Source organism: Panulirus ornatus, chromosome 12 (assembly GCF_036320965.1).
Source record: "Panulirus ornatus isolate Po-2019 chromosome 12, ASM3632096v1, whole genome shotgun sequence".
Lineage (NCBI taxonomy): Eukaryota > Metazoa > Arthropoda > Malacostraca > Decapoda > Palinuridae > Panulirus > Panulirus ornatus.
This window is the reverse complement of record NC_092235.1, coordinates 44954981-44982956: the sequence shown is the minus strand read 5'-3', so window position 1 is coordinate 44982956 and position 27976 is coordinate 44954981. Positions and strand designations below refer to the sequence as shown.

General features: G+C 42.8%; 1 protein-coding gene across 7 annotated transcripts in view; it reads right to left on the bottom strand.

The window, feature by feature from the left end:
* Positions 1–2761: 2761 nt before the first annotated feature.
* Positions 2762–27976, bottom strand: part of LOC139752027 (latrophilin Cirl-like) — a 406839-nt gene continuing 381624 nt past the window's right edge. For 2 of the 7 annotated variants that reach the window (XM_071667809.1, XM_071667811.1), the window contains 4 exons: positions 26303–26471; positions 25216–25368; positions 7404–7658; positions 2762–5720 (listed from right to left, as the gene is read on the bottom strand). In XM_071667809.1, coding sequence (XP_071523910.1) covers positions 4572–5720; positions 7404–7658; positions 25216–25368; positions 26303–26471 — 1726 coding nt within the window. In that variant the 3' untranslated portion in view covers positions 2762–4571. Of the gene's footprint in view, positions 5721–7403; positions 7659–24254; positions 25369–26302; positions 26472–27976 lie in introns of all 7 variants that reach the window. The other 5 variants (XM_071667810.1, XM_071667815.1, XM_071667814.1 and 2 more) reach the window with 5 other exon arrangements.

The following is a 27976-nucleotide window of genomic DNA, read 5'->3' as shown; positions in this document are numbered from 1 at the left end:
CCAGGAATACTCAACAAACTTATACCTCTGTAATTTGAGCACTCACTCTTATCCCCTTTGCCTTTGTACAGTGGCACTATGCACGCATTCCGCCAATCCTGAGGCACCTCACCATGAATCATACATACATTAAGTAACCTTACCAACCAGTCAACAATACAGTCACCCCCTTTTTTAATAGATTCCAGTGCAATACCATCCAAACCTGCTGCCTTTCCGGCTTTCATCTTCCGCAAAGCTTTTACTACCTCTTCTCTGTTTACCAAATCATTTTCCCTAACCCTCTCACTTTGCACACCACCTCGACCAAAACACCCTATATCTGCCACTCTATCATCAAACACATTCAACAAACCTTCTCACATCACCACTATTTGTTATCACCTCCCCATTAGTGCCCTTCACTGAAGTTCCCATTTGCTCCCTTGTCTTACACACTTTATTTACCTCCTTCCAGAACATCTTTTTATTCTCCCTAAAATTTAATGATACTCTCTCACCCCAACTCTCATTTGCCCTCTTTTTCACCTCTTGTGCCTTTCTCTTGACCTCCTGTCTCTTTCTTTTATACATCTCCCACTCAATTGCATTTTTTCCCTGCAAAAATCGTCCAAATGCCTCTCTCTTCTCTCTCACTAATAATCTTGCTTCTTCATCCCACCACTCACTACCCTTTCTAATCAACCCACCTCCCACTCTTCTCATGCCACAAGCATCTTTTGCGCAATCCATCACTGATTCCCTAAATACATCCCATTCGTCCCCCACTCCCCTTACTTCCATTGTTCTCACCTTTTTCCATTCTGTACTCAGTCTCTCCTGGTACTTCCTCACACAAGTCTCCTTCCCAAGCTCACTTACTCGCACCACCCTCTTCACCCCAACATTCACTCTTCTTTTCTGAAAACCCATACAAATCTTCACCTTAGCCTCCACAAGATAATGATCAGACGTCCCTCCAGTTGCACCTCTCAGCACATTAACATCCAAAATTCTCTCTTTCGCGCGCCTGTCAATTAACACGTAATCCAATAACGCTCTCTGGCCATCTCTCCTGCTTACATACGTATACTTATGTATATCTCGCTTTTTAAACCAGGTATTCCCAATCACCAGTCCTTTTTCAGCACATAAAACTACAAGCTCTTCACCATTTCTATTTACAACACTGAACACCCCATGTATACCAATTATTCCCTCAACTGCCACATTACTCACCTTTGCATTCAAATCATCCATCACTATAACCCGGTCTTGTGCATCCAAACCACTAACACACTCATTCAGCTGCTCCCAAAACACTTGCCTCTCATGATTATAATGTGGAAGGTATTAGGAGTATATGGTGTGGAGGTAAGTTGCTAGAAGCAGTGAAAAGTTTTTATCAAGGATGTATGGCATGTGTACAAGTAGGAAGAGAGGAAAGTGATTGGTTCTCAGTGAATGTTGGTATGTGGCAGGGGCGCGTGATGTCTCCATGGTTGTTTAATTTGTTTATGGATGGGGTTGTTAGGGAGGTGAATGCAAGAGTTTTGGAGAGAGGGGCAAGTATGCAGTCTGTTGTGGGTGAGAGGGCTTGGGAAGTGAGTCAGTTGTTGTTTGCTGTTGATACAGCGCTGGTGGCTGATTCAGGTGAGAAACTGTTGAAGTTGGTGACTGAGTTTGGTAAAGTGTGTGAAAGAAGAGAGCTGAGAGTAAATGTGAATAAGAGCAAGGCTATTAGGTTCAGTAGGGTTGAAGGACAAGTCAATTGGGAGGTAGGTTTGAATGGAGAAAAATGGATAAGTGTTTGAGATATCTAGGAGTGGATTTGGCGGCGGATGGAACCATGGAAGTGGAAGTGAGTCACAGGCTGGAGGAAGGGGCAAAGGTTCTGGGAGCGTTGAAGAATGTGTGGAAGGCGAGAACGTCATCTCGGAGAGCAAAAATGGATATGTTTGAAGGAATAGTGTTTCCAGCAATGTTATATGGTTGTGAGGCATGGGCTATAGGTAGGGTTGTGTGGAGGAGGGTGAATGTGTTGGAATTGAGATGTTTAAGGACAGTATGTGGTGTGAGGTGGTTTGATCAAGTAAGTAATGAAAGGGTAAGAGAGATGTGTGGTCACATGGAGAGAATGAGAGAGGAAAGATTGACAAAGAGGATATATATATGTCAGAGGTGGAAGGATGGAGTGAAAAAGATTTTGAGCGATTGGGGCCTGAACATACAGGAGGATGAAAGGCATGGAAGCAACAGAGTGAATTGGAATGATGTGGATGCGCAGTCAATGGATGGAACCAGGCCATATGAAGCATCTGGGGTAAACCATGGAAAGTTTTGTGGGGCCTGGATGTGAAAAGAGAGCTGTGGTTTCCATGCATTACACATGACAGCTAGAGAGTGAGTGTGAACGAATGTGGCCTTTGTTGTCTTTTCCTAGAGCTACCTTTGGGGCGGGGGGTGTGTGTGTGTGTGTGTGTGTGTGTGTGTGTGTGTCATTTCATGAGTGAGTTATGTGTATATGGGTGGGTTGTGCCATTCTTTCATCTGTTTCCTTGCGCTACCTCACTAACATGGGAGACCGACATAGTATGATAAAAAAAATAATATATATATGAATTAATGTTTATGGGTGGGCCAAATTAAATTAAACACCAAAGAGGGCCTTGTACATAAATAATGAAACTGGGTAAAAAAATGGTGTATACATACATTGGAAGTTGTATGTTGGTTATCTCTTGCATGACAAGAATATATACAGGAAGATAAGAAACAGGGGTTTTCACAATAATTTATTTGATATCAATTTGGCGATAGATTCTTGTTCATTTTAATACATGTATCACAGTTTACATACAAAATATTACAAAACAGAGCTGATTCTATACAATGACTACACATGAGAGAGAGGCACAGAAATATGTAAGCTAGTCGAAGTTTAGCTTTACTGTGAGTTAGATGTCGGACAGGGCCATTGTCCTGGGCTCCAGTTCCACTAGTCTCTACACGGAAAATTATCTCAAACTTGATTAGGGACAACATGGTAATTGTCATCATATAGGATTACAAAAATCGTATACCATGTTCTGCCTAATCGGCAGAATTTCAAGTGTTTATTTTCTTTTGCGTTAATAGCTAAATTATTTTGTAGCTATCCCTTTGAACCTGTAACAAAGGTTAACAAAACAATAATAGCTGAAAAACAACATGGTTTATAACAGAACCTAGAGCAGGGACCTCACTGCATGTGCTGCTGTCTGGAGTATTACAATGTACTAGACGAATCAGCTGTGAAAGATAGCTAAAAATATTTATTGCTACAAGTCTGTAAGCAAGTATGTGGTATTAAAAAAAAGTAAATTATATTTGTCAAAATTGACATCTAGAGTTTGTGTGACATCTAATGCATGAAGGATTATATTTTCCGTGATATTGTTAGAATGAAATAGAAACACCTATGAAAGTATAATGCACAACTGAGAGGAAGCATATTACATAATCATTATTAGGATTTGTTGAAACAGATCCTATGGAATGATGATGGGCCAGGCAGCAAACAACGAACGTGTAAGAACGGTCAGACGGCTTAAATCATGCCAAGCTCTGATATTTGGAACTAATGTAATATTGTGAATGTCCTTGGCTTGAACACCTAATACTTGCTAAGCAAAGATTAATTTTATCTGGTATTTGTGGTAAATTTAGCATGTAATTTTCATATTCAATGATAAACTACCATTAAAATCAGCATTCTTCATGGCCAAGAGAGTACAAAAATTATATGGACAAACACAGCAAAACAAGATTATTGAAACCTAGCTGGACAATGGCCTCCTAATACCTGAACTTGGATGATTTATTCCATGAACAACTTTCTGAAACAAAGCAGATATCAGCAAACAAAGTCTAAATGTGCTCAGCCGCATCAGTTATATTGTATTGCTTGAAGAAATACTTCTTAGACTTGTTTCAATTGTCACTAAGAGAAACTCTCTCAATCTTTTTAGTGTCCTTACTGTGCCTATCTACATTATTTTCAAAATTGTGCAATAAATATGTCCAGGCAATGCCAGTCATATAAAAGTTAATGTACGCAGTGATCCTGGTAGTGTGGTCTCATCAGCAGGAGTATGCACTAACACTAGAAAAATGTTTCACTGTCCTTATTCACATCCCTCTTTGCACTTCCCTGTTATGGACCTCTTTCATTAGGTTCCAATACTGTTCAACAGGAGGGTTTATCACAATCTCTCCCCAAGAGGGTAAATAAATTCTTTATTTTCAAGTATGAAAGAGTGAATTACTCCTGCTGAAGAACTGACTAGGATGATGGGTTTTGTTGCTCTCATCACTTGAGTCATACAATGGAGCAGGGTTAGGGGGCCGAGTTTGAGGGTCACTATCATATCATGGGGTCTGCAACACTCGGAGCCACTTTATTATCAGTACCTAAATGCAAATTATCTATCATAATGATTATCGTGAGTATGGTTCATCACTTGCACACCTACATTCATAAAGCATAAAGGCCTTTAATGGGTTTTAAAGCACTATACACGTATGTACACAACTATGACTGTACAAAGACCCTAGCAGTGGCTATAGGTGGGAGGGGGAGGATGTCGCTCCACCTGGGCTGTTCCAGTGTTCTCATGGATGGGAGCGAGAGGTGGCTTCAGCTTGCACACCACTTGCTCCCCACTCAGCACTGCTACGGTCATTTCGCCTAGTTGTTGGAGCTGCTGGAGGTCTCTATGCCTTTGAGCAGCCTCCCAGTTCCGTAAATTGGGCTCACTGAGGGGATGTACGACAGGCAAAGGATGACCCAAGGCTGCTAAAACTGCCTGGCTATACTGTGGCATAGCATCAATCAGCTGCCTCCCACCATCTATCATGTGCTGACCACTGTTGGCCATATGAGGCCCATTGTCCATGTATTGGTGTGTTGCAATGTGGCCATTGCCAGGAGGAAGGGCATGGGCTGAGGTGATGGCAGCATGGGTCATTGGAAGGATGTGACCAGGACTGACAATAGTGTGGTCCAGGTGAGCTCCTACACCTGCTCTGCTTCCAGGAAGTGTGTGGGTTTGGGAGTCATCCATTCCATCTTGGTGACGAAGGCATGCTTTGAGTCGTGGATCGTACTGTGGCTGATGGTGGTGTGAGGCAGAGTGGCGGTCAGGTAAGGTATAGGGCAGCAACGGACGGTGGTCACCATAGCTACGGGATGACTGGCGGGATATGTCAGAGCTGTGACGTCGGCTGTCTTCATCACTGAGATCACTCACTTGTAGCTCAGAGCGACCCTCACGTTCTATCTCCTCATACACAGGGTCAGTGCCTCCATCCACAGTACCCTGACGGGTAGCAGGTGTGCCTTCAGGAATCTCCGTGTAGGTGTGGTTCCAAGGGGAATGCGTGCGATGGCCACGAGTGCCACTAGTAGAGGCAGGGAGACGTAGTGTGGGTGTGTCTCCTGCTAGGCGGTAGTCAGGGAGTAGGGCTTCTGGTCCTGGTGTTGGCTGATCATGGCCATTACTAGTACCACCAGCAGCAGCAGCGGCAGCTGCACTGGCAGTGGTAAAGGGGTTAACAAGATGATCTGCTGGCAGATGAGGTGCCACATTGTTGTTGATACGTAGAGAGGCCAGCTTTGTCGTGGGACCAGTACGTGGTGAGTCCTCCTGCTCTGATCCACCGTGCCCACTGTCACGACCACAAGATTTGAAGGAGTACTTCTGAAAATAAGAAGGGATTAGCTACAAAAATTCCCCAAAAAGTTGTTACTTAAGAAAAAGTTATAAACATTTTCAGTAAAAATGCTTCAGTAAAGTATGCCAAGAGAAGATACAAAGCTCCTAAATGTTAATAAAATTGTGACTTCATGAGTTTGTACCCCTTAGTTCAGCTTTGTCCAGTCCCTGACATTCTTGTATAGCTTAGGAAAGTCCTTCAACAGCTGTTATAGACCACACACAAGCCGAACAGTACAAGTCAGCCAAACCTCAATAGCTAAAATCAACGCAAACATCCTATGTTAGTCAAACATAAATCTGGGCAGCTCTATGCCAATGGAAACATCAGACAACCAAGGGCAGCCTTACCCTCAGGTAACAAGCTCTAAACAGCACAAAAGAACCTTCAGTTGACTATGCAATAGACTGGCAATAAAAGAAAGCTCCCAGACAGTAAAAGGCAGCCCTCAATGTAGCTCTTGACAGTTAGTGGAAGACCAATTGACCTTAGGACAACCCTAAGTAGCTCAGGAACTGTCCCTAACTTTCCTTGCAAATCTAAGGATCTAGTCTTGGAGGTGTCCACATCAACATAATGGGCAGGCCTTGAATGAAATATAATTAAGAGCAAGGCAGCAGGGAAAAACACAAAGTTTTTGACATGGAAAGCATGCATCTTAAAATGATACTGACTGCAGCTGTTAGGGAAAATGAAAAGGTAAAGGGGTACACAAATTAGTTTAGGGAAAGAAACAGACAACATGTGTTGACCACTGGTCACACAGTAATTATGCCATGAAGTGACTTGTCGAGCACTATGAGTAATGCAACTAATGAGATATGCATGTAATCAGACACTGAAGGAAGTAGAAACCTTAGTAATTTCTATAGAAATGGAAAGAAAGATTTTACAGGATGGCAAAAGGGATGTATGTCAAGTTTTGAGCTCAGAGTGGGAATTTTAAAAGTAGGATTGTTATTCAACTATATCAAGTAGATATGGAGAAATAGAGCTGCCCTTGATGTGTGAGCAAGTTCCTATATGAATGAATAATGTTCTTGTAAAATCTGAAAAACTGCTAAGAAAGAAATTTCAGCAAACTGAAGAAAACTCCCATACAACAACATAACATCTTTAGACAGTTCTATGCAGTTAAGTCAAAGGGGGTCCTTGGCAGAAGAGAGACGTCCTTAGATGTCCAAGTTGTCTTAAATTACCAAAAAATTCAAGAAAGCTCCAACTAATTTCTCAAATACTCAATATGACATCAAACAACCTAATCTCTGCATCTTCAATTGGCCTCATATAGTACTGATTCATGGCAGGCCTACGGGACCTATAAAATCCAAGTCAGCCTTCCCCAAAGCAATGCAAAGTAGCAATCTTTACACAACATAATGTGGCAACTGGTCTCGGACTGTCTAAAACCAGTTAAGAGAACCAAAGGAGGGGGGGGGGGTCCTGAAAGACCAAGTGTGTGTGAAACTGCCCTTAGCAAGATATTCAAAGGTACCTATATCCAGTCCAAGGAAACAATTAAGCAGATTTCCAAAAGATGGGGTAAATGCCAAACTAGAGCACCTCAAGGTAGAGTGAAAACCTCTGGGCAGCAACAGGACGGGCCAAGAAACTAGTGAACATGCTCAGAAAGGTTCTTCAAGCCCAAGGCAGCCACGCCGCCTCACCTCATCTTCGTGGTCGTGCGCTGCGGTGCGGGCATGAAGAGTGTGGTGGTGGTGGCGAGCTGAGCGGCCGCTGCTGTTCCTCTGAGGGGTACGGGTGAGTGATCCCCGTGACAGGGATGCCCTGGAGAGCGAACCCCCCCTGAGAGGCCCCGCTGTGGTTGGTGCCTGGGGCAGTCCCCCCGCCTGAGATGAGGACGTCGTGCTGCCCTTGCTGCCCCCCCGAGTCCAACGACCTGACGTCAGTCGTGGCACCAGCTGAGGGGAGGACATAACACGGGTGTTAGACACCAAGATGGCTGAGGCAGGCCAATGGCACACCCTCTATGCACAACAATTATACTCAGACTTATACTTCGTCATATTTATTTAAATTGCTAAAAACATTTGTAGTATTATATATATATATATATATATATATATATATATATATATATATATATATATATATATATATATATATATATACTTTTTTTAATGCAAGTTTACTCAATGAAAACTCCAAAAATTCATTACATTAGTAAACGGAGGCCCAAATTTATGACTACTACTTATGATGGTAATTATCAAATTAATAAAATAAAACTGTGAAAGCCCGTACCAGTGACTCTAGGTTAATAGTGGTAAGGATTAAGGATGAAGGATTAATTCTAGGTGGAAATCATCAACCATCACCCACCTAAACCCAAACCGTAGCATACCAACTGGTATTACCAGACACTTTTTTTAATGCTTTTTGTAGCCTTGTAGCATTCCACTAGAGCTAGCTTAAGTGATTAAAACTGGGTTAGCTGATAGTCCTGTTCACCTTAGGGAAACGATCATTTGGAGAGCACTAACAACTACATCATTGCAAGTGGTTAGAATGCTGGTACCTTGATATGTGGGAGTTAAAAGACCTGAACACCAGACTATAAGTACCCTGACCTTTCATCACTAAGAAGTGTACATTGGATTGCAGAAGATTAGTATCAAGAGATAAAACAAACGCTTGGTTTACATACGTTGTGAGCGCTGTGTGTCACCCAAACACCATCACTCCCCACTCGCAATGGCCCACTCACTAACCCACTGACCTATCCACATTCAATTAAGGATTAGCCACTCATCTTCTGACCTAAACCCCTTATAAAAGGACTGGCCACTTATCTTTCTACAAACATAATTCCACTTGAAGGATCAGGTAGTTGGACAAACCTAATCTATATTACATAATGATTAGCCATACAAAGCTAAGCAAATGATTACAATCCATGATCTCGAAAATAGATCATACTTTTAAAGGATCCGTCAATATTCTAAACCTTGCCTTGAAATGCTACCTTTGCCAACTGATAACCGACCTAAGCATTTCCTCTGTCTTGGAAGGAGGTCTCAGCCAGCATGGTGTGCAAGCCAAGCCTGAGCTCCACTAACATTAAACTGTCCTGAAATCGTGATGAGACTGAGGCAACGCTTAAATGCAACTCTTATGGCAATTATCATTAGAGTCAGTGTTGAGTTTCTCCCAAGCGAGATAATTAGGTACCATCAGCAGGTAAAGCGGCATTATCTAAAGGATGATGGGGTGCCCATTATGGTGTGGTTGGACAATTACGCTTAAACTGACCCTAACTACCTATATCAGCCTCTCACCAAACTTGTGATGAGATAGACAGTGATACAAATTCAATTAGGTTTTGAAATCTTGAGAATCACAGTGAAATGATAAAAAAAAAAAAGAAGCGAAAGTACTGCTCCATTTAGTGACATACCATGTATTATATATCACTATCATTATTATCGTTATATAATGCCCGTATCCCTCTTCCAGGGGCTTCTGCAACTTCAAGGCTGCATTGCAATTAGTAACAAGTGCATGATGGGCTACTATGGAATGAGACGTTCTTTAACAAAATTGTACTTTGATGATACAACCCTGCCAAGGATAATTTTCACTCATGGTGTAACCATAAGCAGGTAGTCTGCTAATGTTGTATAAATATTCCAGGTGTGTATATATATATATATATATATATATATATATATATATATATATATATATATATATATATATATATATATATATATATATATATATAGAAGAGCAGTGTGGTTTCAGAAGTGGTAGAGGATGTGTGGATCAGGTGTTTGCTTTGAAGAATGTATGTGAGAAATACTTAGAAAAGCAAATGGATTTGTATGTAGCATTTATGGATCTGGAGAAGGCATATGATAGAGTTGATAGAGATGCTCTGTGGAAGGTATTAAGAATATATGGTGTGGGAGGCAAGTTGTTAGAAGCAGTGAAAAGTTTTTATCGAGGATGTAAGGCATGTGTACGTGTAGGAAGAGAGGAAAGTGATTGGTTCTCAGTGAATGTAGGTTTGCGGCAGGGGTGTGTGATGTCTCCATGGTTGTTTAATTTGTTTATGGATGGGGTTGTTAGGGAGGTAAATGCAAGAGTTTTGGAAAGAGGGGCAAGTATGAAGTCTGTTGGGGATGAGAGAGCTTGGGAAGTGAGTCAGTTGTTGTTCGCTGATGATACAGCGCTGGTGGCGGATTCATGTGAGAAACTGCAGAAGCTGGTGACGGAGTTTGGTAAAGTGTGTGGAAGAAGAAAGTTAAGAGTAAATGTGAATAAGAGCAAGGTTATTAGGTACAGTAGGGTTGAGGGTCAAGTCAATTGGGAGGTGAGTTTGAATGGTGAAAAACTGGAGGAAGTGAAGTGTTTTAGATATCTGGGAGTGGATCTGTCAGCGGATGGAACCATGGAAGCGGAAGTGGATCATAGGGTGGGGGAGGGGGCGAAAATTTTGGGAGCCTTGAAAAATGTGTGGAAGTCGAGAACATTATCCCGGAAAGCAAAAATGGGTATGTTTGAAGGAATAGTAGTTCCAACAATGTTGTATGGTTGCGAGGCGTGGGCTATGGATAGAGTTGTGCGCAGGAGGATGGATGTGCTGGAAATGAGATGTTTGAGGACAATGTGTGGTGTGAGGTGGTTTGATCGAGTAAGTAACGTAAGGGTAAGAGAGATGTGTGGAAATAAAAAGAGCGTGGTTGAGAGAGCAGAAGAGGGTGTTTTGAAATGGTTTGGGCACATGGAGAGAATGAGTGAGGAAAGATTGACCAAGAGGATATATGTGTCGGAGGTGGAGGGAACGAGGAGAAGAGGGAGACCAAATTGGAGGTGGAAAGATGGAGTGAAAAGGATTTTGTGTGATCGGGGCCTGAACATGCAGGAGGGTGAAAGGAGGGCAAGGAATAGAGTGAATTGGAGCGATGTGGTATACCGGGGTTGACGTGCTGTCAGTGGATTGAATCAAGGCATGTGAAGCGTCCGGGGTAAACCATGGAAAGCTGTGTAGGTATGTATATTTGCGTGTGTGGACGTGTGTATGTACATGTGTATGGGGGGGGTTGGGCCATTTCTTTCGTCTGTTTCCTTGCGCTACCTCGCAAACGCGGGAGACAGCGACAAAGTATAAAAAAAAAAAAAAAAAAAAAAAAAAAAAAAAAAAATATATATATATATATATATATATATATATATATATATATATATATATATATATATATATATAATTTTTTTTCTTTTTTTTCTACTATACCTTTTCGTTGTCTCCCGCGTTTGCAAGGCAGTGCAAGGAAACACGAAAGAATAGCCCAACCCACCCACATACACGTGTATATGCATAAACGCCCACACACGCACATATACACTCATACTTGCTGCCCCCATCCATTCCAGTCGCCACCCCGCCACACATGAAACGGCACCCACCTCCCCCCGCGCGCGCGAGTTAGCGCTAGGAAAAGACAACAAAGGCCGCATTCGTTCACACTCAGTCTCTAGCTGTCATGTGTAATGCATCGACACCACAGCTCCCTTTCCACATACAGGTCCCACAAAACTTTGCATGGTTTACTCCAGACGCTTCACATGCCCTGGTTCAGTCCACTGACAGCACGTCGACCCCGGTATACCACATCGTTCCAATTCACTCTATTCCTTGCATGCCTTTCACCCTCCTGTATTTTCAAGCCCCGATCGCTCAAAATCTCTTTTTTTTCATACATATTCGCCATTTCCTACATTAGCAAGGTAGCGTTAAGAACAGAGGACTGAACCTAGAGGGAATACCCTAACTTGGTCCCTTTCTCTATTCCTTTTTTTGGAAGAGCAGAAATGGGAAGGGAGGATTTCCAGCCCCCCGCTCCCTGCATGGTGCAGAAGGTGACTAAGAGGGGCAGGAATTAATTTTCAAAGAAGGAACAGAGCAAGGAGGCAAGTGAGGAATTTCCCCTCTACGACTTTGTCATCTATTTTTGACGCTACCTCGCTCATTCGGGAAATGGCGAGGATGTATGATTATATATCGGAATGTACAATTACTACATGTTTAACAGTAATAACAATATGTATGATGATGAATAGCTTATTCAAGACTGTTGTCAATTCTACTTTATGTGATGTACCATCAAACAGTTAATCTAATTCTGTGGAGGGTGATGATTTCTGATTCTTCCCTGTTGCCACTGTAAGGAGAGACGTTGACTACAAAACACCCATATAATTGCCTGCTGCAAAAAACTGTAAAATTTTACAAAGTTTAGCAGTAAATATCAGAGAACTGGGACCAGTAATTAACATCCAAGCCAACATGCTCTCTACAACAGCAGTGATTGATGGTACACTGTGTAATAATATATGTGACAAGTCTCTTGGCTCAGGAAACGGAGGTATTCACCTCCATCATTACAGAGGACATAAGGGGATAAGGCTGGCCCAACCCTCTCCTCACCCCTTCTGGTCTTGACCTTACCCAATGACCAGTGACCTGAAATATGGCCATCCAATCAGTCTCTTCCCTCTAACCCTGGAGTGTAGAACATTGTGTAAGCTATTCATCATTATACATACTGTGACAACTTGAAAACATGTAGTAATTGTATATTCTGATTACAGTGCATTTGCTATGGAGTATTTGATATAACGATGTAGTGTATAACTGAAGATGCCTCTCTGAAGATGAAATGTCGAATTAAATGAATATTTTTGATGAAATTGTATTTGAACATTCACTCCTTGGTATAATAGTGATATGAAAATTAGAGAGCACAAGAAAGAACATAAATAATTGTGAATATACTGTCATGTTTAATATCACATGCATAAAAGAAAATCTGCTTCCTGTATTTACTAATATATAATACGCAAGACAGCCAGATAATGGATGTGAGTGAATGTGGCCGGCCTTTCTTCATCTGTTCCTAATGCTACCTCACTAATACCGGATATATATATATATATATATATATATATATATATATATATATATATATATATATATATATATATATATATATATTATCCCTGGGGATAGGGGATTAAGAATACATCCCACGTATTCCCTGCGTGTCGTAGAAGGCGACTAAAAGGGGAGGGAGCGGGGGGCTGGAAATCCTCCCCTCTCTCTTTTTTTTTTTTTTTTTTTTTTAATTTTCCAAAAGAAGGAACAGAGGGGGCCAGGTGAGGATATTCCAAAAAAGGCCCAGTCCTCTGTTCTTAACGCTACCTCGCTATCGCGGGAAATGGCGAATAGTATGAAAAAAAAAAAAAAAAAGAATATATATATATATTATCCCTGGGGATAGGGGAGAAAGAATACTTCCCACGTATTCCCTACGTGTCGTAAAAGGCGACTAAAAGGGGAGGGAGTGGGGGGCTGGAAATCCTCCCCTCCAGTTTTTTACATTTCTAAAAGAAAGAACAGAGATGGGGGCCAAGTGAGGATTTTCCCTCTTAGGCTCAGTCCTCTGCTCTTAACGCTACCTCGCTAAAGCGGGAAAAGGCAAATATGTTAGGGAGAAGAGAGTGGCGAGAGTAAGTGAGCTTGGAAAGGAGACTTATTTGAGGAAGTACCAGGAGAGATTGGGTGTAGAATGGCAAAAGATGAAAGCAAATGACGATGTATTTGGGAAAGCAGTGATGACTTCTGCAAAAGATGCATGTGGCATGAGAAAGGTGGGAGGTAGGCAGATTAGAAAGGGTAGTGAGTGGTGTGATGAAGAGGTAAAGTTGTTAGTGAAAGAGAAAAGAGAGGCGTTTGGACGATACGTGCAAGGAAGGAGTGCAAATGACTGGGAGATGTATAAAAGAAAGCAGCAGGAGGTCGAGAAAGGTGCAAAGGTTGAAAAAGAGGGTAAATGAAAATTGGGGTGAGAGAGTATCATTACACTTTAGGGAGAATAAGATGTTTTGGAAGGAGGTAAGACAAGAGAACAAATGGGAACATCGGTGAAGGGGGCAAATGGGGAAATAATAACAGGTAGTGATGAAATGAGGAGATGGAGTATTTTGAAGGTTTGATGGTAGAGTGGCAGATATAGGGTGCTTTGGTCGGGGAGGTGTGCGAAGTGAGAGAGTCAGTGAGAATGGTCTAGTTAAGAGAGATGAGGTAATGAAAGCTTTGCGGAAGATGAAGTCCGGCAAGGCGGCGGGTTTGGATGGTATTGCAATAGAATTTATTAAAAAAGGGGGACTGTGTTGTTGGCTGGTTGGTAAGGATATTCAAGGTATGCATCGATCATGGTGAAGTGCCTGAGGATTAGGGGAATGCATGCATAGTGCCATTGTACAAAGGTAAAAGGAATAAAGGTGAGTGTTCAAACTACAGAGGCATAAGTTTGTTGAGTATTCCTGGGAAATTATATGGGAAGGTATTGATTGAGAGGGTAAAGGCATGGACACAGCATCAGATTAAGGAAGAGCAGTGTGGTTTCGGAAGTGGTAGAGTATGTGTGGATCAGATGTTTGCTTTGAAGAATGTGCGAGAAATATTTAGAAAAATAGATGGATTTGTATGTAGCATTTATGGATCTGAAGAAGGCATGACAGGCTTGCTAGAGATGCTTTGTGGAAAGTCTTAAGAGTATATGGTGTGGGAGGTAAGTTGCTAGAAGCAGTGAAAAGTTTTTACCAAGGAATGTTAGTCTGCGGCAGGGGTGTGTGTGATGTCCCCATGGTTGTTTAATTTGTTTATGGATGGGGTGGTTTGGGAGGTAAATGCAAGAGTTCTGGAAAGAGGGGTGAGTATGTAGTCTGTTGAGGTTGAGAGGGCCTGGGAAGTGAGTCAGTTGTTGTTCGCCGATGATACAGCTCTAGAGGCTGATTTGAGTGAGAAACTGCAGAAATATGTGAATAAGAGCAGGTATCAAAACAGCTTATCCTTGAGTTGCTGATGGCCACACAAAAATCATGTGACGCAGCAGCTTGGTAAGTATTGCATGGTCTAGCTAGTGGCGGGGGCAAACAAGCAGCCAGCTGTCGGGAGGAAAAACCAAAGTCATATCTATAAAAGTGGGAAAGTGAACCAACATTGTGGAGCAGGGTAACGGGGTCAAGTTCTTGGGCCACTGTAAGTCGGATTGCTTTTAACTCAAATCTGTCAACTAAGCATACAGAGCTAGAATCACCCCAAATGTGAAAGCAGTACTCCATACAACGATGAATTAATCCCTAGTATAAACAGAACAACTGTTCAGAAGAGAAGTTGTTTCGACATCTAAACAGGACATCCAGTTTCTTAGAGGCAGACTTAGCTATTCCTGTAATGTGGGGTTTCCAAGAAAGTGAATGTCACAGTAATACCAAATATGCTCAATGAGTCAAGAGGTGGAATTACAGAACCGTCAAAGGAAGACGAGAGTTGTGAGGAGTTTTCGATAGAGAGGTGGGTAGAAATTGGGTCTTGGAGTGCATTGGATTATTTGTGGAGGAAAGGAAATTGTTGAAAAAAAGGAGAAAAACTGTAGAGGACAAGACAGAACCTTGAGGGACAGTGTTGTTGATGGAGAAAAAGGTGGTTGGCTGATCCATGAACAACCACAAAGATAGATCGACGGAGAGGAAGTTAGATATGAAGGAGCAAAGTGAGGAAGGGAAACCAAAAGAGGGGAACTTAAACATGAGACCCCAATGCCATGCCCTGTCAAAAGCCTTAGGTATGTCAACTACACACCACTCCCCAAAATCTTTCAGGGATGATAATCAGACAAAAATGAGACAGGAAAGAATATTACCAGTGGTTCTTGCCTTACAGAAGCCGTACTGGTGATCAGACAGAAAACTGATTTTCGAGGGGTTTTAGGATACGAGAGTTGAGGAGGGATTCAAAGACTGGAAATGGTGGATGTCAAGGCAACAGGACGACAGTGAGAGAGGTCAAAACGGTCACCCTTCTTAGGGATGGGATGTAACAGTGCATGTTTCCAAGAAGGAGAAGTTTTGGTTTTTAAACAGAAAAGGAACAGACGAGCGAGCACAGGTGCAAGTTCAGAGGCACACTTTCAGTACACGGGGGTGGATGCCATCAGGACCATAAGCTTTGCTTGTGTCCAAAGATGCGCATTTTGGACAGTCCTAAAAGAGATTACAGGAAGGGGCACGGGATTTGTAAGAGGAGCATCAGGGGGTGATGTAATGTTAGAGTCATCCAAGGTGGAGTTAGAGGAGAAACAGGAACCAAAGAGAGTTGCTTTGTCTACGAGAGAGGCAGCTACTGTACAGTCAGAACGGAAAGTGAAAGAAAGGTAGAGCAACAGAAGCTGTTAGAGATGCCCTTAGCTAGAGACCAGATAGATCCATCAGTGGATGATGAGGAGAGGTTATCACACTTCCTTTGAATAAAGGAGCGCTTCACCTCACGGATAACGTACTTGCAGCAATTAAGAGCAGTGAAAAAAGCTGAATGGGAGCCAGAGGAAGGAAAGTTTTTTCAAGCCCGATATGCTTGATCCCTTGTCTAAATGGCATCAGAACATGAATGATTGAACCATGAATCATGGACCTCTGCTATGCTATGTGATGAAGATGTGTGCAGATACATTAGACAGAGCTCTTGAAAACTGTTCAAGATGTTGCTGGAGAAAGAGTCAAGGAAGAGGGCAAATGTCATACTTATCTATAAGAAAGGAAACCAGGGAGAGATGCTGAACTGAAGACCAGTCTCCTTGACAAGTGTAGTCTGTAAGGTACTGGAAGAGTTCATCAGAAAGAAAATGGATCTTGTAGAAACAAAGGAGAAACTACCTAAGTGTGAAGCAACATAGTTTTAAGGAAAGAAGGTCATGCATAACAAACCTTTTAGATTTCTATGACAGAGTGAGCTCTGTATGAGACAAAATGGAAGGTTGGGTAGATTGTTTACATCTTGAGTGCCAGAAAGAATTTGACACAGTACTGCATGGGAGGCTGATTAATAAGCTGGAATATCAGGCAGGAATAAGGGGGAGACATCTCTGATAGGTTACAAAAGATTATCTAAGTAAAGGGAACAAAGGACACATGTCAGGGGAGCCTTCTCCGTTGAGGGTCACCAGTGGAGTGTTCTAGGATTTTCTTTGGGACCATTGTTTTTCTTGATGAAAGTCCAATGATTTTGTTCAGGAACTATTGCTCTTTTTGATCACTGTGAACAACCTGCCTGAATAAGTTTACTGATGATGCAAAAGTTATGAGGAAAATAAAAAGTGAGGAGGATTGCATTAGCTTTAATGGGGACCTAACTTGACCCCAAAGTTAGCCTGACACATGGTTTACGAATTCCAACCTAAGCAAATGTAATGAGGATGGGACAAAAGTGAAAGAAGGTCTCAGTATGATCTAGTGGGAAACAAGCTTCAGAACTCTCAGTGTGAGAAGGACTTGGAAGGCAGAACTTTTCCCTAACCTGTTGCTAGTCCCACACTAGGACACTAGTAAAAGAGACAAACTGTCTCCTGACAAATATCAAAATAGCTGTAAAGCATATGTATACGCAAATATTTAACAAGCTATTCATACTGAACACAAGGCCAAAATTAGCAAATGCTTACCAGGTTTGGTAATCTCACCTAAAGAAGAAACAGCTAATAGGGATGGTTTGAAGAAGAGCAAAAAGATTGGTACCAAAAGCAAAAAGATGGTACCAAAATTAAGAAAGCTAAGTTCTTCAAATCTGCCGATCTTGGAAGAAAGAAGAGTGAGGGGTGACTTGATCACAACCTGTAAGTTTTTAAAACAGAATGATGATGTGGATAGTGAACAGTCCTTTGAGAGATGTAGGGATAGAGCAACCAAAGGACATAGCATGAAATTAACTAAGAAACTTGTTAGGAAGCAGATGAAGAGAAGTAATTTTACAGCATAAGAGTGGTGGATGAATGTAACAGAATAACTGAGGACACGGTTAATGCTGACACCATATATGAATTTAAGAAGTTGTATGGTAGAAGAGAATGTCCAAGAGATGGTGCCCTATGTGTGTAAAATTCCCTCTCGGTACTATAAAATCAGGTAATCCCAAACACACACACAAGATGGGTACCATTAGTGTAAAAACTTCCTCCCGGTATATAGTACAAATAGGGGATTACACAAACACAAAATCTATCCATTATATTCATAATTACCCCAGCACCAGTTTCTGTGAAGGTCTTGGTGTTATCCTGGATCCTTCTGGAGGCTCCTGCAGCCTATAACTGTGCTACTTCCACAAGTAGGGAAATGTAGACTACTTTCGAGTGAGAATTGGACTGATGTGGTATAGATGGGTCGAAGTAATGTCAATGGACTGAACCAAGGCATGTGAAGTAGCCTGAGGAAACCATGGAAACATCTGTGAGAGTCTGGCTGTGGATAAGGGTCTGTGGTTCTGGTCCATGGATGTGAGGAAATGATCCCTTTTCTTTACCTTTGTGCTACCTTGCTAATATGGAAGATAGCAAACAAGGAGGCCAGTAAACTTAGTCTTCAGTAAAAGAAGGCTACTGAAACCCCGATCCAGACAAGGAGGCCAGTACATTAGCTGATAACCACAAGCATGCTTTCCTGTGTATTACATCTTCGGAGAGACAGACTGAGGTTCAGTATGCCTTCCCTGAAGGTTTTAATGCACAAGAAAGTGTGCTTGGGACTATTCACAATTCTTTTTCCCTTCTGGTTGTAAGTAATTATTTACATATGTCCCTCACTGGAATATACCTGCACGCACACACACACACACACACACACACACACACACACACACACACACACACACACACACACATATATATATATATATATATATATATATATATATATATATATATATATATATATATATATATATATATATATATGTGTGTGTGTGTGTGTGTGTGTGTGTGTGTGTGTGTGTGTGTGTGTGTGTGTGTGTATCCCTGGGAATAAGGGGAAAGAATACTTCCCACGCATTCTCTGTGTATTGTAGAAAGCGACTAAAAGGGGAGGGAGCGGGGGACTGGAAATCATTTCCTCCCGTTTTAATTTTCCCCAAAGAAGGAATAAAGATGGGGGCCAAGTGAGGATATTTTCTCTAAGGCTCAGTCCTCTGTCTTTAACGCTATCTTGCTAATGCGGGAAATGGCGAGTATGTATGATATATATATATATATATATATATATATATATATATATATATATATATATATATATATATATATATATATATATAGACGCTTCACATGCCCTGCTTCAATCCACCGACAGCATGTCCAACCCGGTATGACACATCGTTCCAATTCACTCTATTCCTTGCACGCCTTTCACTCTCCTGTATGTTCAGGCCCCGATCGCTCAAAATCTTTTTCACTCCATCCTTCCACCTCCAATTTGGTCTCCCACTTCTCCTCGTTCCCTCTAACTCTGACACATATATCCTCTTTGTCAATCTTTCCTCATCCATTCTCTCCATGAGACCAAACCATATCAATACACCCTCTTCTGCTCTTTCAACCACACTTTTTATTACCACACACCTCTCTTACTCTTTCATTACTTACTCGATCAAACTACCTCACACCACATATTATCATCAAACATTTCATTTCAAACACATCCACTCTCCGCACAACCCTATCTATAGCCCACGCCTCGCAACCATATAACATTGTTGGAACCATTTTTGCTTTCCGTTCTCGCCTTCCACACATTCTTAAGCGCTCCCAGAACCTTAGCCCCCTCCCCCACCCTATGACTCACTTCCGCTTCCATCCGCTGCTAAATCCACTCCCAGATATCTAAAACACTTCACTTCATCCATTTTTCTCCATTCGGACTTACCTCCCAATTAACTTGTCCCTCAACCCTACTGAACCTAATAACCTTGCTCTTATTCATATTTACTCTCAACTTTCTTCTTTCACACACTTTACCAAACTCAGTCACCAACTTCTGCAGTTTCTCACCCGAATCAGCCACCAGCGCTGTATCATCAGCGAACAACAACTGACTCACTGAAGTGCTAACCAGGGGTAAGACTTTTATTTCAGTTTTGAGACTGGGTAGCTAGTTACAAAGTGGTTTGGGTGGGAGGGTTTTAGTGTTGTTACAAAGAATTTGGTGCCGAGCACGTTGAGGTAGGACTATACTGGGAAGAACTTTGTTTGTTTCACTGTGAAGGTGTTAGCGTTTATGATTGCTGAGCAGCCAATGATTGTTCTGTTACCAGGCTGCACATGCTCGAGGTTACACCGTGAGTGAAAGTCAACTTTAGGGAGGCTGTACTACTGGGAGCACAGTGTCATCAAAGAACTTCTCTCTCCAATGGAGTCCACTTTTCCCTGCTACTGAAAGCAACACAGCCTGGGTTGCAAGATCCTTTAGAAAGTTCTACGTCTTTCACAGAAATTGGGCCTTGGGTAAATATATATATATTCATACACCTTACCTTACCTTCCTGTCCTAAGAGTCCCTTCTATCCTTATGAGGCTCTGGCAGCATTCAGGAAGCAGACCACGTCCACTGGTCAGGACCACAGGTCATAACGTTATGAGATGCTGTGTGCACATCTATATTTTTATGTTAGCTGAAATGGCAACTGAGGCCCTAATCTAGGCCATCTCATTAATGCTATATATATATATATATATATATATATATATATATATATATATATATATACCCAAGCCTGAGCAAGGTACTCATTTCATTGATCAACCCCTAAGGGTGGATGAACATCGAGGTTGACTGTGGTCCGACTGCTGCGACCAGGATTCAAACCTATGCACTCAACACTGAGCGGCCCGTGAATGCTTCAAGTCCGGGAAAGCTAACCGCTACACCACGGTAGTAGTATTCAACTAGCAGTTCATCTAATCCATCCTAAACTACATTTTGTCAGGTCATCCACGAGAGAGAGAGAGAGAGAGAGAGAGAGAGAGAGAGAGAGAGAGAGAGAGAGAGAGAGAGAGAGAGAGAGAGAGAGAGGCTTGTTTATAACCGTTTTGCCAAAAGGACAAGGCTTAGCATTATAATTATGAAGCACTAAGTGTTTAAGTGTCCTCAAGCACAAAGTATTTGATGGGAAAGAAGTACTTGCTAACAAGTAATTTTTGATGGGAAAGAAGTACTTGCTAACAAGTAATTAAGTTTAGGTTTTGCCAAAAGGCAGAGCTAGAGCGTTGTGCTCACTGCAGGAAAATCTAGACTTGCACAGAACGAGTCCTGTGAATTATGTGTAGTCGAGGGTCATGTTAGAGATGAAAAGATTGTATGTTTGTGGACTGAATATGTCAGCAGCCCACATGTATGTGAGGTAGACATTTCTAGAAACGTCAACAACCTAGGCAAACGGACTGAAAATTTGAAAACCAGTGAATTGCTGCTCACAATGCTGCTGTCACTATCTCTCCCGATAGACAGATAGTACTAGTAATACTTCCCTGGCTGCCTATTACATGAGAGAGAGAGAGAGAGAGAGAGAGAGAGAGAGAGAGAGAGAGAGAGAGAGAGAGAGAGAGAGAGAGAGAGAGAGAGAGAGAGAGAGACCACGTCTTCCATGCTCTAGTCTGGAGCATACTGGCATTACGCAGGCTTTTCATAAATAACGAAGGCTTTTACAGCTACCCAGGTGGAGTTTAGTAACATATCATGGAAATTTGACCCAGAAGAATATTTAACGGGAAGGAATGTAAAATACAAGCTTTACTTACCAAATATGTGTCAATTTCTCAAGTAGTCCTGATGGTTATTCTTTAATTGTGTGGATTTTTAATGTGATGTGCAAATCCCATAATATGTTTGAAATATCTTTCATACTAAAACTTTTCCTTCTCTCTAGTTACCTGTAACTTGGTCTTGCTCCCTTCATGTACCTAGAACAACATCCTCCCTCTGAGCCACCTGAAAGATGGCTATGTGTTTCTCCCTTTGTACTTCTTGCTTTTCTCTCTAACTGGCCGTACTCCTCCATTTCATTACATTACATCATCTCCTCTAGCAGACACACAACCTTCTCCTCTTTCATGACCATCCTACCATCCTCCCCAACAGCGTTTCTTGACATTTGACTTTCTATTGCCTCATTACATTCTGTGTGGTTAGTATAAGGGGCTGATGGGCAAGCAATGTGCTACATAAAAATAGCACACCTGGTAAGGTGTGCTGTGCTGCTGATGCCTATCAGACACTTGTTACTATTGACATACACCCAACAACACATGGGTCACTTTACATTCCAACTTATTTTAGTATACATCCAGCGTGATCACCGTGCGCCCAACAATTTGGAAATCTGAGTCACTAAAGATGGACACACAACACCCGAACTAAATCGGTGATGCTGATCATTTTAAATAAATCTACATATACAGAACAGTATATTAATAATACACATGGTACGTGTCTATCTAATATTCTACAGGTTTTGTGTACCTCTGGCAGTCAATGTTTACGAATACCTAATATTCTCATCGGATACTGGACACCAAGTACAGTAACTAAACTGCCCCTCAGGTTTCATGCCAGTATGCAATGTTTGTATGGTTAGTTAGGGTACCCAGGAGTGTGTATGGTCAACGTCATACTTAAGTGTTCATCTATTAATGTATGGTTAGAGTATAAATGGTTACGGTCTGTATGGATCCTACACAGCACAGTTTTAACACTTGAAATACAGGTATAGTTCATGCTTACTTTAAACCCGTCAGCCTGTATATCAATGTAACTGAGCTTTGCTGTAAAATGCAGTGCTAGATGCTCAAGCCATTTTAACATACCTAACTCGGCATTCAGGGGAGGCAGAAGGAGCACCCAGGGATGCCTGGAGTTTCTTGAAATATTATATGACATCCACACTATTCATAAAGACTTAAGCTGGATTCGTCCCTTGCCCCTACCCTAGGCAGGCAGATCAAAGGTAGCCACCGGTAATTGAAAGTGAAGTTGTCGATGGTGCCCACCTTTGATGAGTTCCGAGTCCCAGCAATATTTGCCGAGGGGACGATGAAGTGGTCCACTGCCACTCCTCAACCCATATGCATTTTACGTTTGTCTTTTTAACTAGTCTGTGTGTGTGTGTGTGTGGGTGTGTGTGTGTGGGTGTGCCCATTTATCACTAGAAAATGTCGAGTTCTTAAACCAACGTGACTTCTGACATCAGAATCTGTTGGCTTAAATGTATATCCCCCCCCCTCCCGAAACACACACACACACACACACACAATGCCCAGTAAAACACTAATCACAGCTTCCCCCATTATAAAGCCAAGTAAAACGGCTCCATCACTGAGATCAGTTAGAGCGAAGTGGCAGTAAATACAAATGACATATGTACTTACAGTGAATTTATTTTTTTCCAACCACAACGCAACTAATTTTGGGGCTTAACATTAAATTCTTGGCAGCCGATATGGGAATAATTCAATAATTCTTTTTCTCACATGTTTATATTTCGGTTCGATTTCCTTTCGCATAAGCTTCCATGGAACTTTATGGTCATGTTTGATATCTGCTGAAGCACAATCACTTATATATATGTATATATATATATATATATATATATATATATATATATATATATATATATATATATATATATATATATATATTAGTGGTGCTTTAGCAAATAATGAAACAACAGTAAAGTTCCAGTGGAAGCTTGGGAATGAACAGTGAAAAACGGTATAACACACTTGGAAAGAAAGTAATTATCACAAAGTGAGGTATCAGATCATTAACAAACATATATTTGGCGAATAACTTCCCCGACTCCACACTTTTCCCTGGCTAGCGTTACGTTTCTACCCAGCAACTTACAATCCTGCCTCTATCACTCTAACCACTTACTGAACATCAGGCTGAGTACATGTCCCCGACAAAGAGTAGGGCCCGCCCTTATACCTGCATTCATGAGTCTACCCCAACAGGAGTTTTGACCGTGCATCTGATAGCTAGCTAAGGTCAAACTAGGTCGATTTCCATGCATGTTGTGACGCGGACGACTTCCCCACCCCTCCCGCCTGCTAAGTCTACTGACAACTCTCGTCCGTCAGCCACACCTTGAGGCTGGACTTCTCACCCAGACAAAAATACTCCTCACAACATTACCTCTTTTGTGTCTGTAGTATCACACATGGGAAGACGGTGCAAAGAAGCATGCGTACACTAAACTGTGTATATGTGTAGCACTGGCGTTGTTGTAATGCTGGTCAATATTTCCTCCCTGCCTGTGGCCAGAGGCACTGAGCTACGGTGGTCATGCTACGGGCTACGCTACCCACCACCAACTACCATCATGGCCTCACCGGCACCTTGGCAACAACACTTGCTAACACAGCTATTCAAACACTGGTGTAGATGTACATGCCGCAGTACCTCTTGTAGTCTCCTAGAAGATTATTTCAGTCAAGAGTTTAATGAAGCGTTAATAGCGGACTTTGTGCTCTAGAGACCCCTACCCCCCATACCGCCGGTTACAGAAGCAGCCCTTCAGTTTTGAAAGTGAGTATTTACTGAAGTCTTGGAGTGAGTGACATGGTAGCGGGCGTGCGGCTCTAATCGTTTTTGGAGGCGAGAGAGTAAAATACCTTTCACACTGTTGCTGTTGTTCTTTTGAGGCCTCTCCGGTTTTCGAGGGGGAACTTTACTCTTGGGCGTGCTTGGGGCTAGGGTGGTGGAGGGTGTGGTGGTGGAGGATGTTGGGGCTGGGGTGGATGGGGAAGGTGTGGATGGGGACGAAGACTGGCCTCCCCTGAGGGACTGTCTAGAAGGATGGACGGAGGCAGTCTCTAGAGGTAGGTAGCTAGTTCTGGAAGTTGGAGTATGAGGATTATGAGTGGGTAAGAGGCCACTATCGACAGGTGCTGGAGGATGCTGGAGACTGGTGGTGGTGATGCCGCTGGAGGTGAGGTGGGATTTGGGTTGGAGGTAGTTGGAGTCATCCGGGGTTAAATGGATTGCAGCAAGCGGGATTTGGAGAAGGTTGTGGTAATGATGATGGTCAATAGTTGGTAGAGACTTGGGATTGCTGGACTGCTGGAGAGAGGAGAGGGCAGCCTGAAGCATGCTGGGGCTGAGGGAAAGGGCAGAGACAGTCTGCTGCTGGGGAAGCAGCTGTGGGCCCATTGGCAGGGGGTTGGTACGGGGCTGGATATAATGCTGGAGAGCGGCAGACGCCAGAGTCGGCCCGGCAGTGTCGTACAGTTGAGACAGAGTCGGAGTAGGCGGGGGAGAGGAATAGATCTGGGCAGCATTAACCTGCTGAATGTGGAAAGGAAGAGCATTCTGATAGTCGGGAGGAGAGGTGGAGGAGGAGGACGTGGACTCACAAGAGGAGGAGGATGGATAGACCGGAAGGCTAAGGGCAGCGTTAAGGGCACCAACGGGAGCCCCTGACTCATCCAGGATTGCAGGGTCGGCCTGGGATAGGTGGTGGGTGGCCAAAGGGTTAAGGGTAGTTGGCAGCTGGATGTGGGTAATGGGATGGGCGTGGGTGGTGGCAGCCTGGGCGTTGGGGCAAGTGTGGGCGTCGTGGGAAGAGGTACCCACTGTATGAGAGGCGTGCGAGTTGGGCTGTGAGTGGGAGCCGGCATTGTGGGAGGTGCGGGTGTCCTTGCTGGTCTGCGAGCGGTCGGTGGCGGCGCAGAGGCACGCCCGCAGCCAGGGGTGTCGACGCCCGGCCCTACGTAACTCCTTCCTCACCTACAGGGTACAGACACACAACATGTACCCAGACTTTCAGGGCGCCGGCCGCAGCCACGCTCTACTCCCTCACACATCCTCAGCTCAAACCAAAAATTGTTTACAAAAAACAAAAAATAATGTACTCTGATACGGTAAAAGGAAAAAGCTGAAATATCTAAAACTAGAAGTATCAGTGTTACAAAATTAGTACAAAATAAAACATTATAAACTAGAGTAACCATGAAACACCATAAGGGTTAATATATAAGTAAAATAATACAGCGAATAACAAGCTACAAAATACTTTTAGTGAATTAGTCTTAAAACTATATATGAAAGAGGTCACCCACAACCAAAAAATTAATAAAACAGGAAAAAATGACATGAAAACATAATTAATTACACAGGGTTGAAGACCTCACGCCAATGAACACGTCTGCTGCCTTTTGTTTTACATTTACACGTGAAAAAATTCCATTAATGTGGGCAGTGAATACAGAAGAGCATAGCTCTCCTCTTAGACAAAATCCCTCCGGCCTCCTTAACGGGGGCCCCATCAACCACACGTCTGTGTACGGGAAATCACCATCGCCAGGGGAAAATGCTCACACCTGGTACTGAGGGGCGCAACAGACTAGGGTCTTATGCTCTAAACGGCAGCACAGGTGCATCTGACTGTAGGGCAGGGATAAGGCGAAAGGAAATATATATATAAAAAAAATAAAATAAAATAAGAATGAGAGAGAATTAACAAGAGATGGTGTAAAAGTGAGGGACAAAAAACAAGTAGGGATAATTGTGCTGACGCAATTTATGACAAAAGACAAGAGTTACACTGAAATATATAGACGCACACACACACACACACACACATACACATCGTCCTACATGACACAGGCACACACACTTACCCGAGAACATGTCTTATCCCGACGCGAGCAGCAGGACTTACCTTGTCGTTCTGGACACAGTGGAAGATGAAGATGAAGAGTCCCTGAAGCGAGTTGAGGACGGTGAAGATGTAGGCCATCACCACCGAGGCCTGGTTCAGGTACAGCAGCCCGAAGGTCCACGTCAGCCCCAGCAGAAACATCAACACGATCGCTCCGCGCACCCACGTCCTGCGGCACGGAGGGCGGCGTTATTGTGGGCCAGCTACAGGTGGCGTTGGGGTGGCCGCCAGTGTTGTCGTGGGGCAGGAGTGGGTTATTATGAGTGGGGCAGGGGAGCCTGTTACTGTAGGTTAGGCACGAAAAGTTGCTTGGGTGCCACATAGATAGATATTATTATGGGTTATAAAGATGAGATGACCGTTAATATGCGATGGGCACAAGGTGCTACTGCAGGTGTGGAAGAAATGGTAGTTAATACTAGGTGAGGTGGCTGGGGATGGTGTGGGTGTTACTGTGAGAGGAGCACGAAGGGCTCTTACTCTTGGTAGAGGAGGGACGCATGTTGTTCCATGCAGGGAAGACGTGTGAGTTTTTGTGGGTAGAGGAAGTGGACCAGGGGGTGGAGCTACTGTTGACAGGGTTGGAATAGGAGGGGAGACAGGCTGTGGTTGGTGTTTCTGTGGGTGGAGTAGGTGAGTGTTTCTGCGGTCTGAGGCAGACGCTACTATAGGAAAGACTGGCTGTACAGGGGTAGTGGTTGTTTAGTGTACGAGGGAGCGTTACTGGTAGAGTGTAAAGGAGGGATTCGCGGGAGCTTGATAAGGAGAAAAGGTGGTGCGACGGCATTCTGGGTGAAGGATGACATAACTGTAGGCTGAATGAAAATGCTAGTGCCACTGTGAGTAAGAAGTAAAGGTTCTAATCGATCACTGCACTGAGACTAAAGCGTGGAGCGGAGGAAGTAGATAGATGGGTGTTACAATAGGTTAAGGTTCATACAGAGGGAGGCGGATATACAACTGTGGCCTATGGGAGACTACCATGGTGTTCACATCCTTAAATTGTGATCACCCTTCTTTTAACAGTGGGCAAGGTACGTGAAGCCTACGAGTAACCATACTGTTCGTCTGGCACGATAAGAATGACTAATTTATTGTGTGAGGAAGGCACGTCCCAACTCAGCAACCCCGCCCCAATAAGTTTTCACACAATCGACTTGGTGATATGTAACTCTTTTAGTCAAACTGCCTTCAAGACCTAAACAGTCGAGGAAAGAATAAAATTTAAATAACAATGACCAGACATTCGCATCTGCCCTCGTCAGCGTACACCCAGGAGCATAGAATGTAAGTGGGGTGTGCAAGAAAGGAAAGTGTCGGATGGAGAGCAAGGAGATATAATTCATAAAAATATATATATATATATATATATATATATATATATATATATATATATATATTGCAAGAGGGCACAATGGTTCCAGCCCAGGACGAAATCACTCACAAAAGCAGGGTTCTAAGTGAAACAAGGCTAAATAAACTGAGATGTTAAAGGGGAATAAAAAAAAGTATAACCCTGGAGGAACCATTCGTTAATGAACAGAAAAACTTGGAGACAGTTATAAAAACAGTGTAGAGAAAGACGCACATAATAACCGCCCATCGCGAAGTTCCGACGGTTACGTCATACCTTGCCCAGTACTGTGAGGTCTAGCTGGTGGCAGGGGAACACAT